The 27,789-nt window shown below is 31.1% G+C and overlaps 1 protein-coding gene and 2 long non-coding RNA genes across 12 annotated transcripts; all 3 read right to left on the reverse strand.

Moving 5' to 3' along the window:
• Positions 1–687: 687 nt before the first annotated feature.
• LOC112744680 (uncharacterized) lies at positions 688–14,039 on the reverse strand. 10 transcript variants are annotated; one of them, XR_003172875.2, is made up of 5 exons: positions 13,296–14,039; positions 13,083–13,134; positions 12,717–12,985; positions 11,388–12,357; positions 688–928 (listed from the first exon to the last, which is right to left on the reverse strand). It is a non-coding gene; the product is annotated as an uncharacterized lncRNA (long non-coding RNA). The 10 variants fall into 10 exon arrangements; XR_003172874.2 differs by having other exon boundaries at positions 688–952; XR_011871518.1 differs by lacking the exon at positions 688–928 and adding an exon at positions 5,307–9,709.
• On the reverse strand, positions 1,042–4,293 carry LOC140178383 (uncharacterized). Its single transcript, XR_011871522.1, has 2 exons — positions 2,071–4,293; positions 1,042–1,341 (listed from the first exon to the last, which is right to left on the reverse strand). It is a non-coding gene; the product is annotated as an uncharacterized lncRNA (long non-coding RNA).
• An 8,745-nt stretch (positions 14,040–22,784) lies between the features above and the next one.
• Positions 22,785–25,370, reverse strand: LOC112744683 (zinc finger protein CONSTANS-LIKE 2). Its single transcript, XM_025794380.2, has 2 exons — positions 24,061–25,370; positions 22,785–23,466 (listed from the first exon to the last, which is right to left on the reverse strand). Exons 1-2 carry the CDS (start codon positions 24,907–24,909, stop codon positions 23,104–23,106), a joined length of 1,212 nt encoding a protein of 403 aa, XP_025650165.1. The 5' UTR covers positions 24,910–25,370; the 3' UTR covers positions 22,785–23,103.
• Between the last annotated feature and the right edge of the window lie 2,419 nt (positions 25,371–27,789).

The raw sequence follows: 27,789 nt of genomic DNA on the forward strand, positions 1-27,789 counted from the left end.
ACAACATTGCTGAATGTGGGATTTTGATACAATGCATTAAAGAATTGGCCACAAGATATCTTGCAACAAAATTTGTCAATATAATATCTGGATCAAAATCTGCCCACCATATTGGTATACAACAATGGAGCAGTCAAGGAAAATTATGTTGGCTTGTGTAATTTTGGACAAATTGAAAGGATTTAATTGATTTTATCTTATGATGCCTTTTGTGAAATTTGTTAGTTTAAACTCTAGAAATATTTAAATTTTAGAAACGTAATATTGAATGCATATTTATTTTCATTCTCCTCTCTTTTCTAATTGAAACTCATATGTGTTATTGTATTTTTGTTGTAATTCTTTATTTTTCATAGCATTTTAGTTCTAGCACATAACTTTGTCTAAGCTATTGTAATTTGTTGTTTGTGTTGCATTTAGAAATTAACATGATTAATTACTTGCCAAAACAAGATTAAGACCAATTCCTTTAGTGAAGTACAACTTGCCAAATTATTTTTGCAATTGTATATATAAGCAATCATGGGGTTAATTTTTCTATATTCTATCATGTCAGCAACTTATTAGTCAAACCAACAAAAATTCTCTTGAACTATGATGATGTACAATATCTATTCATACTTCACGGAGATCTAAAGATAGTTTATTTTGAAACATCCAAATGTTAACATATGAATTTGAAGCATCTAGGCAAAATATTATCTTTCATTCAATCAATATAACAATTTATGAAGTTACAATGTCAAAGACATTATGACACCACAATAATAATTTGGTGTAAAGGCTATGAAGTGCTACAGCAAATAAAGAAAAATGAGAAAAATCCTAACAAGCATACACACACATAGGCAGCAAGCCGATCATCAAGCTTCCTCTGACTGGTAATGTACATGAGCCATAGTACATAACATCCTTCACAGCGTTTGACCTGAAAAAATCATTTAGTGTTTTCCTGAAAAGCACATATCAGTTCTCAAAAGGAAGGTTTATAATAATACAATAACTAAAGTCTAAATCTTAAAAAAGAAATTCAGAGAATGATTAACAAAGAACAAAAAGGCTCCATCTTTACATATAAAATAAAGGAACTAGCTGTGCTTTAAATTCTATCTTATCTACATGGACAAAGGCACAAAGAAATTTAAAAATTTCTAAAAGTTTAAACTGATAAGTTTCACAAAAGACATCATGAGATAAAATCAATCCCTCAGTCATCCTTATTTTATTTTACTTTACCTAGAAAATCAGCATAATTGGAAACATCATTGACTTTCTAATGATACAATCTCTGAAATTTACTCATAATCCAATAGAAACATGCATGTCCTTACGGAGTCTTCCCTGTTATATATAAGCAGCAATCATTTAACTAAAATCATTTATATTCAAATGCTACAATAGATTAATATTTCACTATTCAGAACTCTATTTGAGTTCTTATAAATTTAAATCTTTCTCAATATTCCAAAGATTTTCTTGTAGTCTTAAACAATGACAATATTCACTTCAGATTCTTCGATATTAATGTGAGGATTTATCCCAGCCATATTTATATTTATGACTTATAAGGCTATGCTCATGCTTCTAGGAAAAATAATGGAATCAAAATATCAAATGGTGATTTCTCTTTCAAAGAGAAAACAACACTTAGGCAAGCACAATTATGTAGTGAAGAACAAGTTAAGACTTAAGACGTTGAAGGTTGTGCTTGATGTCTTAGGAAACAACACTTGAAGCTATTGATTAATAAAAAAAACATATATCATAAGCACTTGAAAAAGTTTGCTGCCAAATGTATCAATCTATAACTGAGAAATGCACAGCTCTATATTTGTAACCAATCCTACATCATTGTCTAATACACACTTTCCCTGCTAACCCCCCAAACTCTCTCAAAGAAACAACCATGCAAATCATGCATACAGAGGATAATCATGGGACCAATGCAACATCTATTCTAACTGACATTTGCACACTTCTCAGAAGGCATACTCTGGCAACGAAGAGCATTCAAATTCACATAAAATTTTCATAGAAAAGGAAATAAAGTAAAATAAAATAAAATGGAACCTTAAAGAAGTAGGTCGCAGAGACAGAGGTGGAGGGAAAAGAACAGAGATTAGAGTCGTAGAGAAACAAAGAGGTGACAGAAAACAATGAAGTGGTGGACCGAGTGTAGCGGCAGCGGTGGCGGTGGCGGTGTATTACGGCGTCGAGAATCAGAAAACAAGCACTGTACAAGACAGAACGATCAACTGCGTGGATGGAGAGGATCAGAGAAGAGCACGACACAGAGAGAAGATCAGAGAGTGAGCTACTGCGGAGAGGGAGAAACAAGGAACGACGTTGATAGGTAGGGGGTAAAAACCCTAGCAGAGCTCTGGTCTTTTTTTTTTTAAATTCAGATTAAAAAAAATAGGATGAATGTGGAAAACAACAAAATTTAAGAGGCAAATATTTAATTATTTATTCTTTCAAAAATAAAAAAATGGGGTTCTATTTGTAAATATTTTTTCTATGGTTAATGATACTCCCACACAAAAGTGGGAGTAAGGAATCCGTTGCCTAACTTTTATGTACATTATTTTTATACATATATCTTTTGTTTTTAAAATTAATTAAAATATCTGATAAGGAACGAAAGAAAATAAAAAAAAAAAGTTGCCTTTTATATTATAAAAAAAAAATAAACAAACAAAACATGAGCATTCAATTTCAACTAATATTTAGCAGGTTGTTAAACAAATTTAGTATCAAGCTACTAAAGATTAGTTTTTATAGAGTTTGAATTTTGGATTTTCTAATTAAGTTTTAAATATTATATTTTTAAGAATTTTAAAATTTTTTATCTTAAATATTAGTCTCTTGTTTAAGAATATTATATTTTTTATCTTTCATTCTAGATAACTTGAATACACTTAATATACACACAAATTCTTTCTTCAGTTTAGTCTCTTATTTCTAACATGGTATCAGAGCTATGATATCCTCTTTGAAGAGGATAAGTTGTTTTCCTTGCGGTGAAATCACCGTAGTTTTTGTATTTTTTTCTATGCCATTCTTCTTTTCCTTTTGTCACTCCTTTGATGCTTTTTCACCTCACCGACTAGCCTATTTTTTCTGTCTTGTGTTTTTTTCGAGTCGAATGATCAAACACCATTGTCATTCGCTGCTTACCTATTCTCATGAAGAAATCATATAGTTTTCGCTCTCTTTCGGCAGTTTCATCTGCGTTCTTTCGTGGCAGTTTCGTCTGCGTTCTCTCGTGGTAGTTTCGTCTGCGTTCTCTCGTAGCAATTCCGTCTGCGTTTTCTCGTGTCAGTTCTGTCTGCGTTTTCGTCTGCGTTTCCTTGTGGCAGTTACGTCTGCGTTTCTTTCCGGCAGTTCCGTCTGCACTTCCTTCAGATAGCGGCAGTTCCGTCTGCGCTTCCTTCAGACTAGCGACAGTTCCGTCTGCGATTCCTTCTGACAGTTCCGTCTGCACCCGTTTTATCAGTTTATGTAGTTTTTTTTTCTTTATTTCGTTATTTTAAATAAGTTTTAAACTCAAGTTGGAGTTTGAGGAGGATGTTAGAAGGGAAAATTATTGTAAAGGACCGTTAGAAAGATTTAATTATTAAAAAAGACTTTTAATATTAAAATTATTAAAAAAGATCAAATCTTTTTATAATATTAAAGAAGAACAACCAAATCTTTCTATAAAGAGACAAATATATCTTTAATTATTTTTTATTTATTTTTTATAATTTCTATATTAACAATTTTTTTTCTAAAATTTTAGTAATTTTTATTATTTATTTATTTATTTTTTGACTTTTCTGATCTTTTAGCTTTATTTTTCTCTTTGGGTAAAGATCACAAAATAAAAAAATAAATAAAAATTATTAAAATTTTAAGAGAAATAAAATTTATCAACATAAAGATTATAATTTTTAGAGACCCTGCATTTTATATTTTCTTTGGGGTATAGCATTCATGTTAATTTTTTTTAAGAGGTCTCCCCATACTCAATTAAGAGGTCGCGGGTTCGAGTCTCTTATCTTTGGTAAAAAAAAAAAAAGCATTCATGTTAATTTAGCCATTGAATTATAATAATAAAACATGATCTAAATTCAAAGGTAATTTACGTTAATAAATAGAAATTAAAATTATACAGATGTCCTACATAAAATTATTTGATTACACATCTGTTTTAAATATATCTATATAAATTAAATTAGATAAATTCAATTTATTAATAAGATAAAATATCTAAATAAATCAAATTAGGCCATTTTAATTTATTAAAACAAGTGAAAAATTATATCTGCACTACATTCTTTAATAAATCTAATCAATCCAATTCAATTTATTATTATAGAAAATACATGATAAATTGAATCAGTTCATAAACTCAATTTACTATAATACATAACACGAAATAAGTATTATTGTATAAGTATCTGAAGAATAATTATTAATTTAAAATTTTAGAAAATAATATTTAGTAAAAATGTTATTAAAATTTTATTTTTTATTATTATTTTAGTAATTTTTATTATTTAAGGAAAAATTATAAAAAATAAATAAAAAATAATTAAAGATATATTTATTTCTTTATAGAAAGATTTGGTTCTTCTTCTTAAATATTATAAAAAGATTTGGTCCTTCTTAATAATTTTAATATTAAAGTTCCTTTTTAATAATTAAATCTTCCTAATGGTCCTTTACAATAATTTTTCCATGTTAGAATATAATTAGGATCAATTAGTATTATTTAGTATATCTGAATATTTATTGTAGGAGATTACGTCTTTATTATTACGATTCTCTTAGTACCTATAAATACCCTTTTATATCATATCATTCTATACAACTTGAATATACACACAAATCCTTTCTCCAGTTTAGTCTCTTGTTTCTAACAGTTATAATATTAGATGTGTAATATTAAGTACTCAGTAGATTCTTTCAATTTTTTTTAATTGTTTGATAAAATGTAATCTCTTGTCATTCAATATTTTCTTATATATTTTTTCTTAATCCTATTTAAAGGGTGTAAAATAAGAAATTACAATTTACCAAATAATTTTAAAAAAATGAAAAGAATTCATTCTCTTTTTTCAGGTATATCATTATTTCTCTCTTGTGATATTGATATGAGAGATTTTTCACCACATTTGGTAGGAGACAATTTGGTCACTTTTTTTAGCGTTGCATGAAGTTCCTTTTCTGCTATTATTGCTAGCTGGTGTAGGAACTATCTATAGAGTTTGTGGAGATATTTGCATGCAGCTTTAGAACTTGTGGATCATATATAAAGCAAATTAAAAAAAAAAAAGTTTACTTCATTATAATGTGTGCTTTGCTGCCACTTATTACAAGTTTTGCTTTTGAAAGTTGAAACAACACTTTCATCTAATAACTATTTAACTACTTTCTATTTCCCCTTACTTAGCATAATGCTCAGATAATTATACCTATAAAAGTATAAATATATATAGATGTTTATAAATATTTGAACTAAAATATAAGGCGATAGGGAAGACGCCGTTAGTAGTATTTGTAATACCAAATGATATTCTATTCCTAGAATTTGTATTTTTTTATAGATCTAACTATGAATATGTTAGGAATGAACCCATAATAGGAATAATCAATGTGAATTAAAAGATAAATATACATATATTTTGGTACTACTAATTGATGATAGCTAGATAGAATTGAATGGTTACTAATTAAGTAATTAACTAACAGATATAACGACTTAATAATTAATTTTTGGTTTAATTATTCTATATATTGATCTCTATAGTTATACAAAATTTATAATTAATTAGGTTTTTATACATTTTTTTTAGTTAAGTTTTTACATTATTTTTAACTTTTTAATTAAGTCATTTTTAGTATAAAAAATATTATAATTAACTGAATATTTTTCTGCAAATTGAAAGTATGTCATTCAATAGTTAAAATAATGTTAAAGGTGTTATTGGATATAATGTTGAGGAATTAATGTGTGGCCGTGTGGGTATACATATATATATATATATACAGAATTATGTCGAGGTCACAATCATCATGTTTAGTGTAAATCCCGTTGGATTAGTAGATAATTAGTTAATAAATTAGTTTTTAATAGAGAAGATTTGAAATTAGAATATTATATTAAATTAGGATAGAACTCATCGAAACGAAAATTTTGACACTAAATTCGAAGAAATCGGTCCAAGATTGAACCGAATAGACTGAACTGGTTGAACTGGGCCCAAACTGAGTCCGTGGGCCCAACCGGCCCATCACATTTAAGTGAGCAAGGTTCTCTCTTCCCCCATTTCAGCAAAAACTCTAAAAGCCATCAAGCAGGGGACAAGAATGAAGAAACCCTAACGCTTACGGCAAAATTCAAAATGCCGTAACTCCTCCGTCCGAGCTCCGATCGCTGCACCGTTTGCGGCCACGTGACCACCACATCGAGCTCTATGTTTCTACTAGAAAAATTTCATAAGTAACCCTCTTATTCACTTCAGCCTCTTCTTCCCCAATTTTTGAAAAAATTAAGTGGAGATATTGAATTTCTTTACTCTTTGATGTTTTAGGATCCAATTAGCTTGAGGAAAACGTTTACTCTTGCTTATGTGAAGCTTGAGTAAGGTGAGGATACTATAATTCTATTTTAATTTTACTGAATTTATGTTTTGAGTATTAAATTGGGTATATATGTGTTATAAGTGTCTATATTATGTTATGAATAAATAATTGGAGCTTGAAATTGTGAATATTGGAACTTGGAGGAAGTTGAGCCTAGTGTTTATTGAACTTTGGAAGGGCTGTGTTTGTTTTAAATAAGTTGCCTTTATCACTACGAGAAAATCGGCCAAGGTATGGTTTAGGTTTCTTACATTTAATATATAATGTTCTGTGAAAACTTAGACTAGATGATCATAGGATAGGTTGGAATGGATGTGTATATAATTATTGCTTAGCATCTTGTTAACTAGTTGGTTTTGGTTTGGTGTTTGTTAACTAGTTAGTGAATTGAATAGTTTGTTGATTATAGATTTGAGGATGTAAATTTATGATTGATGATGCTTGATAATTAGTGGTGATTTGATGAATTTGTTGATGATTTGAAAATATGATTATTGTGGTGATTGTTATGGTGATTGATGAAGGGTATGTTGTATTGAATTGGTAGGTTTGTAAGTGAATAGAATGAAACTTTTAGAATGAAAATGAGGTTTGGGGGAAATTGCAAAACTTTGGTTTTGGGCCAAACTTCGGTGAGCTATAACTTTGCTTCGAGAACCCTAAATTGATTCCAACTTATTTTAAATAAAAATTGGATTCGTGAAGTTTATGCCGTTCGAAGAACGGAAGAAAAACGATTTAAAATGATTGAGGTATGCCTGTCAGAAGTTTTGGTGTAAAATATATGATTATACAGCTGAACACTCCATGGTAATGCAGCTTTCTGGTTGATTATTTTTTTTAAAGAACGTACGTCCACGCGTAGGCATGGCCCACACGTACGCGTGGCCCACGCATACGCGAGGCATGGGTTTTGGCGATGCGTACGCATGGCCCACGCGTAAGCCACGCGTACACGTGGCCCCTATTTTAGCAAACATGATTTTCAGCATTTTAAATTGTATTTCAGACTTCTAAACCTCTATTTTCATTCCTTTAGTCATAAATAAAAGTATTAAACCTAATAGTCAGATGAAGTTAGGAAATGGGGATAACTTAGAGGTAAAGTAAAGCTGAAAAGTGATGAATTGATTATGAAATGTTACGGATGATCATGTATAATACTTGGCTTGATAATCAAATGAATGATATTGTATGATACTTGGCTTGAATGATTAAATGATCTGAGATACGAGATTCCCTAGGTAAAGTACCGCAGCTTACCACCACGTGTACCAGGTTAAAAACTCGATACTCTGTTGACCCTACGACATAAGGGTGACCGGGCACTTATAAATTCCCAGGAATGGTACCCCCATTGAGCGATTTGATATATATATGAGAAAAGCTATGCATAGACTCATGGGGATGCACGTCAGGGGACAGTCCAATGGTTTAGCAAACTGAACTTGTCGGGTTGGCTGTATAACCGACAGATGAGCTCATTAGCCATAGGACAGGCATGCATTATGTGCATATTACTTGAATTACTTGTTTGTGCTCTAACTGGGTTTGCCTAAGTGCATTTACTATGTTAAGTGTATATTTGCTACCTGCAGTACTTGTAACCTTCTTGTGTTTGCTTTTAACTGTTTATTTGTCTATGAAATGCTGACGGAGATGGAGGTATAGAGGAATGGCAATATGGGACTTAGATTTAAGATTAAGTTAAGTTAGGCTTAGATAGTATTAGAAAACCACCTTTTATGTCTTCTGTTTAATACTTTAAGCTCTATAATCTGAGTGTTCGCATTCTAGGATTGTCTCTGTCATTCCCAAGACCTTATATATTATGTGTGTGGCACCTTTACCATACTGAGAACCTCTGGTTCTCACCCCCATACTATGTTGTTGTTTTTCAGATGCAGGTCGAGAGGCATCTCATTAGGCGTCTGGACTCCTGAAGCGAAGTGGTTACTGGGTTATTTTGTTGTACAGTGATGTATATATATGTACTTAGCTTTCTCTCTGCATAACTTGTTCTTTTTTATCCTCTTAGAGGTTTATAGAGAGACAGGATTTTGTTTATGTACATTTGGGTTTTGGATATATATATATATATGTGTGTGTGTGTGTGTGTGTAAATATTCTCCGACCAGCCTTGACTTCGCGGGCAGAGTTAGGAGCTTGTTATTTTGTATCTTTGACACTCTATTCCTACTTTAATTTTATTATCTTATGTGTGATAGTTATAGTTTTCTTAGCACGCAAGTTAACTCGTTTCTTGAGCGTTGCGCTTTTATTTTGCGATTTTTATTTCATCTACTCTTCAAGGCTCCTAGTATATTATAATCTTTCTGCTATTATATGTATACATTATATTGTAGAGGTTGTAATACCACACCACCTCTATTTTACGACTTAAGCGTAAAGCTCAATATGGTAGGGTGTTACATTATGGTATCAGAGCAGTTCGTTCCTATAGAGCCTGAAAGACGAACTGATTATGCTTCTGTGCATTCTCTGTATATGTGTCTATGTGCTATTAGGATATCTGACTGATATATATGGCATAAACGTTTGTGAGCATGCATTTGGAACTTAAAGCATTAGACCTGTGATATTGAGACTGATCAACTTAATATCACTTGTTTGGTGTATATGAGGACCAGATGTCGACTCGCAGACGCGGTCATGGGCGAGGTAGAGGTAGGATAGGCACCGTTAGTCCTGGCCCAACAGGGAATAATCCAGTAGACTTTATGGCTGTAGCTATGCAGGCGACAGTCAAGGCACTGGGTTATCAGATAAACCAGGGTAATCACGGGAACAATAATAATGAGGATGACCCTATGACGCTTGCAACATTTCTGAAAGTTTACCCTCCGACCTTCAGGAGAACCTCAAATCCCACTGATGCGGACAATTGGATTCAAGCAATGGAACGGGCACTGCAGGCTCAACAGGTTCCTGAAGAGCTATAGGTTGAATTTGAAACTTATCAGCTGCAAGGTGAGGCTCAGTATTTGTGGCAGGGAACACGACGTATTTTGCAGCCAGACGACGCTGCGATTCCTTGAGAGGTCTTTCGAACAGAATTCTATAAGAAATACTTTTCTAATTCAATCAGAAATACTAAAAAACTTGAATTGATGCAATTAAAGCAGGACCAACTTTAAGTATACTCAGGATTTTCATTTAGTTTCATTGATTTTTCTTTATTAGTAGTTTTCTATTGTAACAAATACATCAAGTTTACTATTTTTTTTTTCAATTAATAATACAACTTGGCAATTTTGATTCTAACCATTTATATTCATATTTATTTATTTTTAGGAGTCAACCAATCACTTTTTTTTTGGTGATGAACCAATGACCTTTTATTAAGAGTTTTATTTTAATTTTCCGTTTAACGAAAAAATCTGCATATATTAATTTAATTTGATTAATGATTAACATTATGCTATATGTATAATAATAATGTATTTTTTTATTTCTGTACATGAATATTTTTCGTGCGATTAATATATTTTTTTGACCGTACTGAACATTTTTCGTGCGAGTTATTCACTAATACAATACTATATATATGCGTACTTAGTAGTTTAATACTTATGTATACATGTATGAGATTCAAAATTAATAAGCATGTCTTATATATAACATGGTAAAATTAAAGCTTTCTCTTTTTCATTATGTTTTTCTTAGCTCACAAGCACAATATATTATTGAGTCACATTTATTTATTTGTATAATGGTCCTCAAAAGTGGCTGCACTTTTTTTTTTTTTTTTTTTTACTTTTCATGAAAGATACAATTATAGAACAAAGTGCAAGAAACTAGTGGAGGATACGGTATTTTTTCACACATATATGTCTTTTTTGAAAAATGCAAAATAGAAACTAATAAAATTAAGATTGTGCTATATATATCACGGTAAAGTTTTCTTAGTTCAAATGGTATGGATGAATGGTTCTAAAATAAAGTACCTGCACTTTTTAGTTTTCTTTTATGAAAGGTATAAGACATATATGCACAAGTAGCGAGAACAAAGCATGTTGATAAATTAATGGAGGTTATTTTGACATTTGTACAAAGGATTATTGACCCCATGTATATATGATTGATCTCTGCATGTTCTTGATTAATTAGCTTCAGATAGGAACTTATTGCACCCACCAAATTAAATTGATTCCAAAGACAAAAAGAGAACGTTGATTTCCTATCGATTAAGGTATCTATTTTATCAACCAACTTAGGTTGATCGAGTGGTCAGCTCACTCGTTTGCTTAAGCATGTGTCGGGGGTTCGAAATAAAATTAGTCCTTAATCTGTTGGGTTGGAGAATACCATGGGAAACAAAAAAAAAATATCTATTTTATCTTCTAATTTTTTTTCGCTTGAGAGATAAAATTGCACTTTGATTTATTAGGCCTAATAATTAATATTCATACAATTGAAATATTTCGCACCATAAAATTACTACGCATTATGCTACTCATAAAATCAAGGTAATTATTATGTTAGTTTTAATAATTTTACTAAATTTTTAATTAAGTTTTTGTATTTTTTTTTTGAATTTGGATCCTCTAAATTTTGAATTTTCAATTTAAAGGATAAAGTGTGATCTCTCACCCTTGAATGATTTCTTTCTCATATTTTCTCTTGCTCCCACTTATGAAATAAATGGTGAGAGATAACACTTTATCCTATAACATAATGTCAACCCTTAAGCAAATTAAATTAATATACAAACATCTAAAAGAAAGTAACTTAACCTTCTTGTAGACTTTCTGACTCCACTTTTCAAGAGTGGAACTTCAGGATTAGCATAGTTGGACCTCAACATAAAGGGGAAAAAACAATGAACAATTAGTTCATGTGTATTTACTCAAAACACATCGAACAAAATCCTAAAAAAACAAAATGGATCAATAAAGATAACCATATAAAAAATGATTGCAACTAAAATAACAGTAAATTCATATAGAGCTAGAGCAAAATGAAAAGGCACCTATTAAACAAATGCATCACAACAATGACACCAACCAAAAGTTACACACTTCACACATCACAGATGAAAAAATAGTTAATTTAATCCAAAAATATTCGTCAAAGCAGTTCAAAATTCAAAAATATTATTCTTCCTTTCTTGTTAAATCAAGTAGCAAGGCATTTTTATTTTAAAGTTAAAATCCTTAAGCAACACAAAGCTAAGGTCAATTCCTTTACCAAAATAAAAGAAAACACAATTGATCAATAAACATAACCATATATTAAAAATGATTGCAACTAAAATAACACTAAATTCATATAGATCTAAAAGAAAAATAAAGCCACCTATAAAACAAATGGATAATAAGAATGACACGAACCTAAAATTGCACATTTAACACGTCACATATGACAAAATAGTAAATTTAATCCGAAATTTCTCATCAAATCAGTTCAGAATTCAAACAAATTAAACTTCTTCTTTTTTAACCCAAGCAGCAATATATTTTTATTTTTAATTAAAAATCCTTAAGGAAACCAAAGTTACAGTCAATTATACACAAGACAATGATACAGGTCTGTCATAACATCAATTTCTTTTTTCTCAGGTTATGATAATGATACATATCCGAGGAGATAAACTTACATTCAGATTTGTCATAAAGATTTTCCTGATATCTTCCTTTACAATCCTTCTATAAAGATACTCTTCTTGCAATCTTGCCCCATCTTAAATATGTCACTCCTCACCATCTGCGACTAACAACAAACATTAAAAAAATCAAACGAACATCATGCTCAAAAATGAAAGAACAAACAGCAATAACAGATTCCAAAAAAATTCAAATTAAACGAACCCAAAACTCTTACATACCTATTCCATCATAGATGACAAAACAGTAAATTTAATCCAAAATTTCTCATCAAATCAGTTCAGAATTCAAAAAAATTTAACTTCCTTTTTTTAACCCAAGCAGCAATATATTTTTCTTTTTAAGGGAAAAAAATTCTTAAGGAAACCAAAGCTAAAGTCATGACATCAATTTCTTTTTTCTCAGATTATGATAATGATACAGATCCGAAGAGATCACACAAATAGTTAAAATCAAGACCTTTACCAAAGTAGAGGCCTTGCCATCTCAGCCCTTCCAATCCTCGCAGAGAGTATCATCCAACAAACCAACGCATTAAACAAACAAATAACAATTACAAAAAATCAAATAAAAAAAGAAACATTTTTATTAAACACCTAGCGAGTGCCATTGTCAACAGCTTTCAATAATCTCAATGGAGATTTCTGTGAGATCTTCCTTCACAATCCTTCTATGCAGATATTGTTCTTGCAATGTTGCCCGATCTTAAATCGGTCACTCCTCACCATCTGCAGCCAACAACAAACATTAAAAAAATCATATGAACATCATGATCAGAAATGAAAGAACAAGCAGCAATAACAGATTCCAAAAACACTTACATACCTACCCCAAGGCACAATAAGCCGATCCTCGCACGGCACCTCCACTTCGACACCTGGAGCAATAGAAAAAACCCTAGAAAACACGGTCTTGATTTATAATCTCCATGTACTAACAAATCATACTTAAAAAAATAGTTATTTTATAATTATTTGCAACAAAAAATCTGAGATCTAATCTGTGTTCAGGTGAGCAAGCACTTGCTCCAGGACTCACCGCAACCGAGAGTGTCAGAGACAGTCGGCAAGACAGAGAGAGAGAGAACATATCACCGAGAAGTCACTCTCACCGGCTCAGAGAGAGAAGCCACTACCCCTCAAGCCCTCTTCGTACCCATTATAGTCCATTTCCCCTGTTTGAGACCTCATTCTCCCGCCGCTCGACGTTGCGTCATTCCTGTCTGACCATCGCTTGTCTACTCACTCCCTCATCGCACGTCATCGCGTTGCAGTCCAGATCCGCCGTTGCTTGTGCTGAATCGTCGAAAAGTGAATGCCGCCTCTCCAACATTTTTCGAAGAAGTTGGGTTTGGGTTGGGACGAGAGCGAGAGAAAGAGGGAGTCATGGAGAGAGATTTTCAAACTTAGGGTTTTGGGACAGAAATTGGGTTTGAGTTTGGGTTGTGATCTGAGACGAAGATTCCGCTCAGCTCGGTAAGTTAGGGTTTCCAGATGGGGGTTGACGAAAATGGTGTTTAAGAGATGGCGTTCCTGAGGGAGATATATGGCTTACTGAAATGAGGTTTTGAGAAGCAGGAAAAGCCATAAAGAGAGCGTGGATGGGCAGCGATTATATGGACCAGAATAAGTTTGTGGGCTATGGAGGAGAGAACGAAGCAGAAGGGGGGATTCGGGGTTTCAAAAGAGAAAGAGAGGACGCGACGGATTGAATCGAAAGATAGATAGATAATAGAGGGAGACAATGAGTTAAAGAATGAAAAGTTTACGTTTCCTTCAAAAACAAAAAAGAAAAGTTTACATTACACGCAATTTTATTTTTTTTATTGAGTTTTTGAGGGATTGACGCGTGGCTTAATGAGCCACGACTATTATACAAGTAATAGATACCCACACGGCCACACATTAATTCCTCAACATTAAATCAAATAACACCTTTAACATTATTTTAACTATCAAATTTCCTGTGCATTTGCACGGAAAATGCTCAACACGATCGAAAAATACATTAATTGCACAAAAAATGCTCAGTACAAAAATTAAAAAAAAAAACATTATGAATGCATATAACAAAATGTCAACCATTAATATCATACTATGAGCACGCATATATATAGTGTTGTTTTAGTGAATGATCCGTGCGATGCACGGGAAATGTTCAGCACGATCAAATATATTAATCGCACAAAAAATGCTCAGTACAGAAATAAAAAATACATTATGTATGCATATAACATAATGTCAACCATTAATCAAATTAAATTAATATAGGCAGATTTTTCCATTAAACGAAAAACTGAAATTATCCCATATATGTTAATTACTAACGTTAAGAAGCTTCTTTATGTCATATTACATAACAAAAAATAATTTCTCATTGTTGCTAATATGTTGTTGGTTTTTTGCTGATTTTCTGATGATTACTGATTAGTGATGATTAGTGCCTTTATTTAATTCTAAATTGGAGTTGGGTTTAATTTTGAGTTGCTGAGTTTAATTCTAAATTGTTGAGTTAATAATACTGATTTTGTTGATGTTTGTTTATTCTGAATTGCTAATTTTTTGAAATGATGATGATGTTGTTGCTTGCTGATTTTCTTATGATTACTGATTAGTGATGATTAGTGCTTGTATTTAGTTGAAAATTTGATTGTTAATTTTTTTGTGGTAGAATATTATGTGAAATTTTAAAATTTTGAATTTTATTAGACTAATAATTATTGAATTTAAATATTTAAAATTATATATTAAATTTTAATTATTATTTAATTAAACCGATTGAATTTTGATTAAACTATTGAACCAATGAATCAGTTATTTTACTAATTCATTGACCGATTCAGATCTCGCAACTTTGGTATTTAATATCTTATTTTCTGAAACTACTCCCAACGACCAATAAGGCCCAACCCATAAAGCTGGACTCACGGAACCCACTACAATGAAATCCCGTTCCTTGTTCAACCCACCGGCTCGACTTAGCGAACCCTTCTCATGAACTCCCATGTTCTGCTCAGAGCCTGCTCCATTCTGCAAAATTAAGCAACACGTGTGGGAAGAAGATGTAGGTAGAGAGAATATCTGTATATCTGTATGAAAATTAATCTGTACAGTAGATTGACCCATATATGTATACCCACACATTAATTCCTCAATATTAAATCCAATAACACCTTTAACATTATTTTAACTAGTGAATGACCCATGCATTTGCACAGAAAATATTTAACACAGTAAAAAAATATATTAATTACACGAAAAATACTCAGTACAAAAATAAAAAAATACATTATGTATGCATATAATAAAATGTCAACCATTAATATCATACTATGAGCACGCATATATATAGTATTGTTTTAATGAATGATCCGTGCGATGCACAGAAAATGCTCAACACGATCAAATATATTAATCGCACAGAAAATGTTCAGTACAGAAATAAAAAAAGACATTATGTATGCATATAACATAATGTCAACTATTAATCAAATTAAATCAATATAGGCAGATTTTTCCATTAAACAAAAAACTGAAATTATCCCATATATGTTAATTACTAATGTTAAAAAGTTTCTTTATGTCATATTACATAACAAAAAATAATTTCTCATATTCATTGTATAGGAAAAAAAATTAGGTTCAGGAAAAAAAACAAATATATGAATAAAAAACATTTAAACTCACACATCCCTGAGTATGTCGCCTTCAACTCAAACATCCCTGATTTGTTACAACAGAAAACTACTAATAAAAAAACCAATGAAACTAAACAAAAATCCTGAGTACACTTAAAGTTAGAAAAAGATCAAATGAGAGTTAAATTATCATTGAATTTGTAATTTTTATTATGTTATATTATTATTTTAATTTAAGGATTAATAAATTTTTCCTTGTTCATCTTACCGATTTCTTCACTTTAATGGAATTTAATATCATAAAATTATACTTATTCACAAGATGAACATTGAGAAGAATTACTCAAAAAAAGAAGAAAAAAAAATTTTGTTTTGACTTTGTATCAAAGTATGTCTTTTTTTTTCTATTTTTTATTTATTGTTAATTTTCTATTAAGAAGGAACAATTGAAGTCGAAAACATGAGACAGAATAGTGTATTGTCAACCACTTAAACTAAGTAGTAATAACAAGTTCTTCATTCATTTGAAAGGATAGTGAGCTGAGAAATGAGAACTTCCCTTTTTCATGGTACCCAATACAGTAGTCACCCCCTAAAGCTGTGTATCACATGGCATGCAAACATATTATTTATACATTAAAATTAATCACCAAAATCAATTATCACGTATTTATGTATAAATACAGGTATACTTTAACTCATTTTCAATATATATTCTATACTAATAACTAATTTCAACGACTAATTTTAGTATATACCTAACATGATTGCATAACAAAAGATACTCTAGCATAATCTTTGGTTTTGTTGTAGACAACAAAAAAAATCTCTTTGATCTTAATTCGTCTTAAGCAAGGTTAGGGATCGAAAGTTCCCTTCACTAATATACTTAGCGAAATATGTTTAAAATAACAATCATTTAAGTGTACTATATGCAAACGTCTTTACTTTCTTTGTACTTAAGTTTACATTCACGCGGGCGTTGCGCTTTTTCTTTCTCGATTTTGCTTAAACTTTCTTTCAAAGCTCCTCGAATATAAATTCCTTTCAACTATATTATGTATATATTTTATTTTAGAGGTCATAATACCTGACCACCTCTATTTTACGACTTAAGCGTAAGACTCTATGTAGTAGGGTGTTACAATTAGTGCCCTACCACCTTCCTCACATCCAACACAACACAATCGCAAAGAATGTAGAGGAATTAATCGAGGGATTAGCGTCTTACCACCTTCTTCACATCTAACACATCACAATCACAGAAAATGTGGGAGAAAAAGATCGAGGGATCAGCTCCCTACCGCCTTCCCCACATCCAACTCATCAATATCATTATTGCCATTAATTATGTCTCATTCATTCTCAAATTCATTATTATTCCTTTATATTCATTCAGAATTCATAATTAAACTCAGTCCTCCTCTTTCCTCTTCCTCATAGCCAACCTCCACATTAATCATATCTCAATTCAATTACATTCTTTTATTCTTATCATTATCTTTATCACTCACTTCTTACTCAACATTACCAACATCTCATTACTTAATTGTCACTCTGCAAATCCTCCTCAATATTCTCTTGACTCAATTAAACTATTCACTCTTGTTCTAAAACTCAAAAGCTTACTCCTAGACCTTAAACAAGTGTTAAAGAGGTTTGGAAAATCAGGAGAATAGTCAACAGTTCGAAAATGGTGAATTTTGATCAGAACAATGGTTTCAGAAGTTTACAGGCTTGTCGAGAAAGTCAAACAGTGAAAAATAGAATTTTACTATAAAACAGAGTGGTGTGTGTATGTACCAGGTGTGTGTATGCATGCACCACCAACTTTCATTAAAGTGTGTATACGAACCATGCCGTTCATATGCACGCAACAGCGTGACCTTCCCATCCTGCGCATATGCATCACAGTGTGTACCACACTTGCAAAATCCTCAGGGTGTGCATACGCATACCCCCTCGTGTGTACACACAAGTCAAAACGCACTCTCTAGTCTGTGCGTACGCACACACACCAGAATTTCTGGTTTTTAGCAACTTAGGAAAATTCAGTTTTTGGCACATAACTTTCGATGCCAATAACTTCCTCTATAAAGTTTTGTTTTCCACAAAATGTATACCGTTCTAAAGCTCTTGAAATTATCTTTAATTTGAAATAATTTTCATTCAAATCCAAAAATCAAGGCTCAAGTTATGATCCGTCAAAGTTCATTAAAAATTATTTTTACCAAAAATCACCAAAACCCTTAAATTTTCAAAACCTTAATACATATACAATTATTTTACATCCAAAACCACCCCAATGGTCTCAAATTCATATTCGCCTATTTCCAAACACCTCTCATCATCAATCCATACATTCTCATCAACACCCTCAAAATCCTCAATCCAATTACAAACATTATCCATCGATTTCATCATCACAATTTACTAACATCATCAACTATCACAATCATCAACAATTATCATCAAACCTCATCAATATCAATAATCAATACATTACTATAACAAACTCAACAAGTTCACCAAACTTACTAAACCTTAACAATTCAATCTAGTTCAACTTAGCACATGGTCAACTAGCCTAAGTTTTCACGTAACATTATATATTATCTACGAGAAACCAAAATTATACCTGGAGTCCTTGACTGATTCCTCTCTAATTCTCGGACACCCTAAAAGTTATCAATTCACAAGCTTCAAGCCTCCAGCACCAAGATTTTCAGCACCGAACACCCAAATCAAGCTTCTAACTTCAACAATTTGGTTCTAATTCACATATATACAATCTAATTCCACACAAATATCACTAAAATCAATATAGAATTTGCTAATTTAACAATTTTACAAGTGTTAGAGGTTTCTCACCTTACCAACGGAAGTTTATAATAAGACCTAGCAAGCCCACAAAGCTAATTCGGTCCTAAACACCAAAATCACATAATCTCTCAAAATCAACACCCAAATCACGAAACTGAAAGGGAAAGAACTGGGCACAAAATCATAATTTTCTTACCAAATTATTCGATAGATTTTGTAGAGAATTCCGAGATGAACGTGTGGCCACTAATGACTCGTCAATCAGAGCTCCGAATTGAAAGTTACGTGGATTTAAAATGTTGGACAAGGGTTTGGAGTTTCCTTCCCAAATCATCGTCCCTCACTCTCTTATTCAGTTTGGAGCATAATGAATGAGGTTTAAGTGGCTGTATTTTGGTCTTTATATATGAGCCTTGGACCTGGTTTAGGCTCGGTCCAATCGCTTTAGTCCGTTGACCCAATTTTAGATTAAAACTTTTAAAATTATGGTTAAAATTAGTATTTTAATTAATTCTACCTCCCTAAACTATAAAATTTAATTTTTTAATTTCTTTAAATAATAATTAATTTTATTAGTTAATTATTTATTAATTTTCAGAGTTTTACATGACAACCCTCTATTAATGATTTAGTATTAAATTTAATATCAAATTTTGATATATGGACTAGTCTAACTTTTAGATTAGGTCTAAAATTTTGTTTGCGCATGTCCATTCATAAAAGATGCAATTTGAATTATATTTACCATAATTCTAAAAACCGAACTAAATCGATCGATTCAACTAGGTTAACCAAAAATCGGTTATCTGACCGTTTCGGTTGACTTTATAAACCATCTAATAAAAAATCGATCAAAGAACTGACCGAATTGTCAATTAACTGGTGAACCGTCAGAACCGATCTATTTATTTAAGGTTTTTGATTCGGTATACCCCCTAAAAAATGGTGCCATTTCTGTCGCCTTCGTGTGGAAGCTTGATCCTCATCTCTGTCTCGCTGTCAGCTTGGTTCTTCCTTCGCCAGATCTGCTCGGAGCTACTGTTGGCGTCGCCGTCTCTGCCCTCATCATCAAGCCTGTCTCTGTCTTTGAGCCTTCTCTCTCCATCTTTGTGAATGTCTCTCTTCTGCCGTGGTGGACTCTTCGCCATCTTTCTCTATCGTTGTGGTTACTCTCTTTCTTCAATTATTTTTTATTTTGTTAATTATAATGATTCTGAGTTGCTATAATTTTTATTTTGGATTTTAGTTGCTAGACATAATAGATTTGGTTGCTGTGTGAAAATTTGATTGACTCAATTGATTAATTTTGTTGCTGGACAGAATATATTCTAGTTACTGCTGCTCTTTTTTTTTTTTGCCTTATTAATTTTTATGAAACTGGAATAATTTTGTTGATGGTTGATTTATGATGATGTTATTGCTAATATGTTGTTGGCTTGTTGCTGATTTTCTGATGATTACTTATTAGTGATGATTAGTGCCTTTGTTTAATTCTGAATTGGAGTTGGGTTTAATTGTGAGTTGCTGAGTTTAATTCTAAATTGTTGAGTTAATAATACTGATTTTGTTGTTGTTTGTTTATTCTGAATTGCTGATTTTCTAAAATGATGATGATGTTGTTGCTTGCTGATTTTTTTATGATTACTGATTAATGATAATTAGGGCCTGTATTTAGTTAAAAATTTGATTGTTAATTTTTTTGTGGTAGAATATTATGTAAAATTTTAAAATTTTGAATTTTATTAGACTAATAATTATTGAATTTAAATATTTAAAATTATATATTAAATTTTAATTATTATTTAATTAAACCAATTGAATTTTGATTAAACTATTGAACCAATAAATAAGTTATTTTACTGATTCATTGAGCGATTCAGATCTCACCACTTTGGTATTTAATATCTCATACGAATCTATTTAAAATAATTTTCTTTAGATTTATTTTTCAAATACTATAAATAAAAGATTTAACATGCACTTAAAGAATGCTATTGATCTCTAATCTTTATATTTTTTTCATATATTATTAACTTGAATGGCGAAATCTCTTAAAGATACACCTTGACTAGAGTAAAAAAATTTGTCACCTTATTACATATCCTTATCTAATAAGTAATAAGTTTATATTTTACCGCCAATGAGTAATAGCTCAAATGGCATAGTCTTCTCATACTCAATTAAGAAGTTGCGGGTTCGAGTCTCCTATCTTTGGTAAAAAAAAAAAAAAATTATATTCTACCATTAGAGATAATCCTAATAATTTCACTTTTGTATACCAATACTTTGATACTAACTTTTATTTGCAAATTAAATAGTATAAATCTTATTATTGCGTTCTCCGAACCAAATGAAGTCATCAGCAACTTTTTACTATCTGTATAGAATAAGGATCATTGCTAATTAATTTTATTGATGAAGTAGAAAAGGACTAATTAAAGACTCTCTTAGCTTTGGCATAAATTTAGCAGCTTTAACCATATATATATATGCATGTATCCGAATATTGAAAAGATATGATAGTATATTCCAATTAATTAATGTGTCACATTGTACTTGGCAAGCATAATAACTATATGGTATCGTTGCTTTGTTCACATGAAATGTGGGCATGAATATGGTGACTCCTAACAGCTTTATATACATATACGTGTAAGTTGTAACAAATAGCCATGCATATACAGATTATTCCAATATCTATTTCTAGATTCAGGATCGGATTTTATATTATCAACAAACAATCCTTTCACAAAATGGGTATATTTGTATGTAGCAATCTCATGGTCATAGATGATCTTACTCTCCATCACTAGATTCACTTAAACATTTGGTTCTTCATTCTTTCCACTTTTTTGCCAAATATTCACTTCCACCAAGACAAAAAGTGCAACCATACTTTTTCTTTAGCACTTTCAATTATATAAGATATATTCCATCTGTGAAGAAGGCAAGAAAACATTTATATTAGTCTTTTTTGGCTGAATGATGGAGGGTCTTAATTATTTCTCTACAGTTAGGTCCTTACATCAATCTGAAAATGAATCTCATATACACATATTTGTTTTTTCATTTGAGTTAGAAATTCTATTGTCACTACAAAAAAAATTATTTTTAATGACAAAAATTTTAGTAGCAATAATATAATGACTACTATATGTCTTATTTAACTTATATTTTTGCGATAGATATATATTTGCCATTATTACCACACGTTATAATAATAATTGTCGCAAAAAATTTTTAGCGACAAAGTATAAAACGACTAATATCTAGTTGACTGTAAATATATTAACGATTATTTTTATTGCCACTAAAAACAAAATAAATTACTACTCAAAATTATTTGTCTATTAGTATATTTTCCTAATTTAAAGTTTGGAACTTGTTAACAAGAGATTATTGCATTTATATAAATTTGACTGTTACATATTTGAAATTAGTTTTTAATGTCTAAAATTGATCATCCGATCAAGTGACTAATTGTTAAGGTGCTGCGTGACTGATTAACTCCTAGATTACAACCAGTTATTTATATATAAGTCAATTAAGACTTTTTTTTATTTGATAAAAATTTGATAAACTATTTTAAACTGGTTTTATTTTAACGAACTAGTTTAAAACACTATTTGCATGACATTTTTCTTTAACTAAAATAACCATATAAGATTGTTTTTTAATATGAAAATTCTCTCTATTATTAAGATGTAGCAGTCCAACAGGAAGAATAAGTAAAGATGATGAGAAGGGGTAAAGTTGTCCAAATAATGTTACTCTTCAAAGATCTAAAATATTTTAAAAAGTTGACACTAAATAATATTTATACAAATTAAAAATTAGTGATTTTCTTAAAAAAATTCTAATTAACATGAGGGACATAATATAGTTAAATTTGTCCTAGTAAAAGGTATTTCCATTTTGCATGTGCTAATTCTCATCACCAATTTACTGAGATAATGCATGTCCATGTTTTTTTGCATAACTTCTCATAGGAAATATCAGGTATGTACTTATTTAGAAGAGAAATGGATTCCTTTGAACAATCACAGTCATGAATTCATAAATAGAAATTTCAGTAATTAATTAGATTTATGGTATTATTATAGATAGTAACACCAACAACACAAAGCCATGAATAGAATACAGAAATTACATCTTGATACAAAATGTAATAAACTTAATATAATTAGGAACTATATTTACAAATAATAATAATAGCAGAGTCATGATTCAAATGCAATAAAATCAAGAAATAAATAAAAGCATATGTATATAGAAGATTAGAAGATCATATAAAAAATAATACCAATCTAGAAAACTTAGTAACATAGCAACATAAATATGAAATATCTTCATCACTTGCTTCTCTGGCTTCTGCTCTGGCTTTCTTCAGAATGAAGGAACAATGCCATAACCAACTTCTGTAATCAATGGTGTGGAGAACATCTGATCAACTTCAGCTTCAACATCAGTTCTCTTGGCGAATCGGCCTTTGATTCGCGGCCGAGTCTCTGCATAGGCCTTTCTTGATGCATACCTTATGGTCTTCTCGAATTTTCTTGTCTTCTTCTTCTCTCTATACCTTAGGACTCTGGCTTCTCTGTCCATTGGAGTGAGATATGAACTCATTTGCATTGGGGTAGGTCCTGAAAATAGGTCAATTGTTCCCTTTGGTGGTCTTGAATGGCAAATTGATCCATTGCTGATTGATGATTCTGGCACTACTCCAACTTCCATTGATGAAACTGATACCTGATTGCCAATACAAAATTGTTTAGCAAACCTTGTTCATTTATTTTTCAATGTCTACTAAACTAGACATTAATTAATATTTTTATCATTTTTTTTTACCAAAGATAGGAGACTCGAACCTGCAACCTCTTAATTGAGTATGGAGAGACTATGCCAATTGAGCTATAACTCATTGGCTAATATCTTTATCATTTGAATACAAAATGAAATTCAAATTTGATTCTTAGGTTCATTGTCACTGCAAAAAAGGATGGAATTTCTTGACAAAGAAGTAAAACTTTTACATATGCAATCATTGGTTGGAATATTACAAGATAATAAAGAGAAAATGAAAGCATTTAAATGCTATTAAAGCATGCAATTGGTGAAAGGACACAGTATATGCAAGCACCAATTAATCAGGTATAGTTATTACAATTAGTTAATAGGAAATGAAATACATACACAGATTTAAATAATATATACACAAAATTAATATTTAACTTCTAAATTATGTAACAACATGGTGAATTAGTGAAGTAAAAAACAAATTAATTTTGTAAATTTAAATCATCCATTTAAAGTATGTATGAAAAATTAAATATTTAGACTTACACTTTGACTAATAGAAGCATTGTAATTGTAGCCTGCTTTGGAAGGCTCAAACTCCAAACCAAGTTGAAAATGCTGAACCGGCACCACACTATCTCCGCCGCCACCACCACCATAGCTCTTCTGACCACCGCCACCACCATACTGCTGCTGATAACCATAACGATGATCAACACCATCAACCGCAAAGTGGTTATTGTTATTGTTGCTGTGATGATGATGATTGTTATCATCATCACCACAAGAATTACAATCCACAAGGTCCAAATACTCGTCAACCTCACCACCAAACAAGAAACCATTATGATTACTCTGTTGTTGGTGGTGATGATGATGATTCTGGTTGTTGTTGCTGCTGTTACTGTTATTATGGTTGTTGTTGGTGCCGGCCGTCACGGCGGCCGTGGTGTTGGTGTTGTTCAACAACAACCAAGAAGCAGCTTCTTCTTCGTCATCATCTTCATCTTCTTCATCTTCAACCATCCCAACGAACTCACTATTCGTGCCATTTACTGGGACGGATGGTGGGCCGTACATGGGTCCAATTGGCACCCTCTGGTGACGACTCGCCAGAGGGTTAGCCGAGTGGATGTCAGCGTCGCAGGAGGAACAGAGCGATGCTGCATCCGCCTTACAAAGAAACGCTGCCGGGGCGCGTTCGCAGGCCTCGCATACCCACACGCGCTCGTGGCGTGAGGCCAAGGTGTTGGCGGCGTGCACGCGCGCGTCGCATGACGCGCAGAGGTATGCGGAGTCAGCGCGGCAGAAGACCGCACATGGGGCAGAGCGGCAGGTGTCGCACACGCGCGGCGCCCAGGAGGTGGTGTTGGTGTTGGTATCTTCGTCCAACATTTGTGGGAGTTTTTTTATGAATGTTTTGATTTGTGGATTCCGAGGAAAGTGAGGAATGGTGAAGTGAAGTGAAGAAGCTACTAGTAGTTTATTTCTACTAGTAATGGAAAGAAGAACAAAGCATGTGAATTGTGAAGTGAGTTTATATGTTAATGTAGAGTTGTAGTGATTTGAAGTTGTTGTTGGTGTTGGAGGGGTTGGTTTTGTTGTGTGGGGGAGAGAATCTAAGGGGTGACACGTGGCAGAAAGTTAGTGGTGTGGGAAGGTTTTGAGATTATCTGTGTGTTGGGTTTGTGGGGTGGATGTGGCTTTGAGTTGAGTATTGAGTTTGTGTTTGTGTGTGTATTTGGTTGTGGGGTGTGGGACCATATCCTTCTTCTCCAAATCTTTGGTAAAGAAGCCAAAGGAGAGAGTGTGTGCCTAAATTCATTATCTAATCTTTTAGGTTGGAACATAAACATGGATGAAAATGAAAGTTTGTGTTTCTTAATCAGAAGTTTTTTAAGGATTAAGTTTTATAAAATGTTTGGTAACCAAAGAAAATCAGCCAAAAAATAACTATAATTTACTTTATTTAGCATTCATTAATTGTTGCGATAATTAATAAATGTTAAATAAGGCAAGTTCTGACTGTTTTTTTTGTCTCCCTAGCATTACCCTTAAGTTTTATATCGTAGTTCTGAATTAATAGAGAAAATTTATTTAAGAGAACATAAAATTTTAATAAAAGACATTTTAAATTTTATATATTATATATAAGTGTAAAAGAATTTTGTTAAGACAACTAATATAATTATATATTATTCACATTAATAAAAATAATTAATTTTAAATTTATTATTTAAAAATTATTTAAATATACAAATCCAATTAGATAATTATGTAAAATTATTTATACTATTAGCACATCAAAATTAAATTCTTAGATTAGTAGTTTATAAGGAAATTAGACCGAAAGAGTAGTCTAAAATTTAATAAAAAGATTAATTTCAGTTCTGAATTTTTAATTATCAAAATACATATATTTTAGTTGGTGATATTTAAGTATGATTTTATAAAACGTTAAAAGAGTTAGAGATATATATCTTGCTAATTCTAATTATATGATTATTAGGATAGGGAAATGTTTGGTAGCCAAAGAAAATTAGTCAAAAACAGCCATAACTTGCCTTATTTAGCATTTATTACTTGTTGCGATAATTAATGAATGCTAAATAAAATAAATTATGAATATTTTTTTTGTCTCCCTAACATTATCCATTATGTTATATTAAAGGACATAAACTATAGAATATCTTATCCCTACCTTTGTAGTTTAATTATTTGTTTTGGCTTGCTCTACTAGTGGCTCATTTGCTCCACCAAGTGGGTTTAAAGAAGGGTTTGAATACTAGGTTTCATTTTTTTAATGCATAAAACTTTATTAACTACTTTTCTTTTTTACTTTCATTTTTTAATTTTAATTATGAGGGGGAACTAGTTTGTCAGCAAACCTATAATAACACAAGTGATTTTTACAATTCACTTTATATTTTGTTTGGGTATTTTATGTGGAAACACTGTTTTTCTATTTTACATTTCAGAAAAAGAATAGAAAAACTTTTGAATATTTTTGGACTAGAAATTTTAATTATTAATTTTAATTAATATATATTTTTTATAATTAAAATTAACGACTAAACTTATTAGAACACCACTATTTTAGGAACATTTAAAATTCTTCCGAAAGAATAATGGATTAAAATCAGTGTATCAATGTATCATGTATTACCATGCATTAACTATTTAATTTACAATGTGTAAAATCAGTTTTTATATACTACAATTTTCAGTTGGATTAAATTCATGGCCTAATGTAATATAAATTCATATATAAATATCACTTATTCTGCCATGACCGACATTTTTATTACATAATGGTAATATTTTGATTAAATTGCCTGAGCCCACAACATTATCTTAGCTTCTTTAGTTCGTTGTTTTCTAAAGTAATCCAAATTATCATTCAGTAGGAATCTACAATCATTATCTATCTTGTCAAGCATTACTATTACATTACTACTTGTAATTTTAAAAAGTAATAATTTCTTTTCCCAATAATATTATAAATTACTAATAATCGTATTAGCTAGTATGTCAATTCTAGAAGTAGATATCTACTTTAGCTTATTAAATTAAAAATAATTAATACGTTTCATAAAATGACATAGTATAGTACTAGTGGTGCCATTATAAAGAAAAAAAGAATTCCAATGTGAAGAAGGTATCAATGCAATGTGCAAAAGTTAGTCAAATATAAACAACTTTGAGGGACACCGGATGCACTAGTTGAGGGTTGGAAGTTGGTCTAATAATTGCAATAAGCACATAATAATGTGCAATAATAAGGTAAGTGTATATATATATATATGTAGGTATGTGTATTTAGGTTAGTAGGTTACCATATATATACATATAAAAGGGACAATGAAAAATGTATGTTTTATTTTTCTGTCACCACACTATATATAATTTAATTTATGAGAGGAATTAAATTATGATGCAGACCCACTAAAGGGATTCAAATAGGATCGTACATAGCTACCAAAAATTTTGTGGAACTGTTAAATGGTGTGGAGCACATTATATTTGAGGTATGCATCTATTCTCTATGTAAACATCAAGTAAGTTTGGTGGGGCAACAATCTTTAAAAAAAAATAATTAATTAATTATTTAATTTCTACAGAATGTAATAAGAATAGATACACATACATATCTAGTAACGGAAATATTTAGTAACAAAAAAAAATAGTCAAAAAAGACTATAATTTGTCTTATTTAACATTTATTAATTATTGTGATAATTAATTAATGATAAATAAGGTAAGTTCTGACTGTTT

This window comes from Arachis hypogaea, chromosome 14 (genome assembly GCF_003086295.3).
Source record: "Arachis hypogaea cultivar Tifrunner chromosome 14, arahy.Tifrunner.gnm2.J5K5, whole genome shotgun sequence".
NCBI lineage: Eukaryota > Viridiplantae > Streptophyta > Magnoliopsida > Fabales > Fabaceae > Arachis > Arachis hypogaea.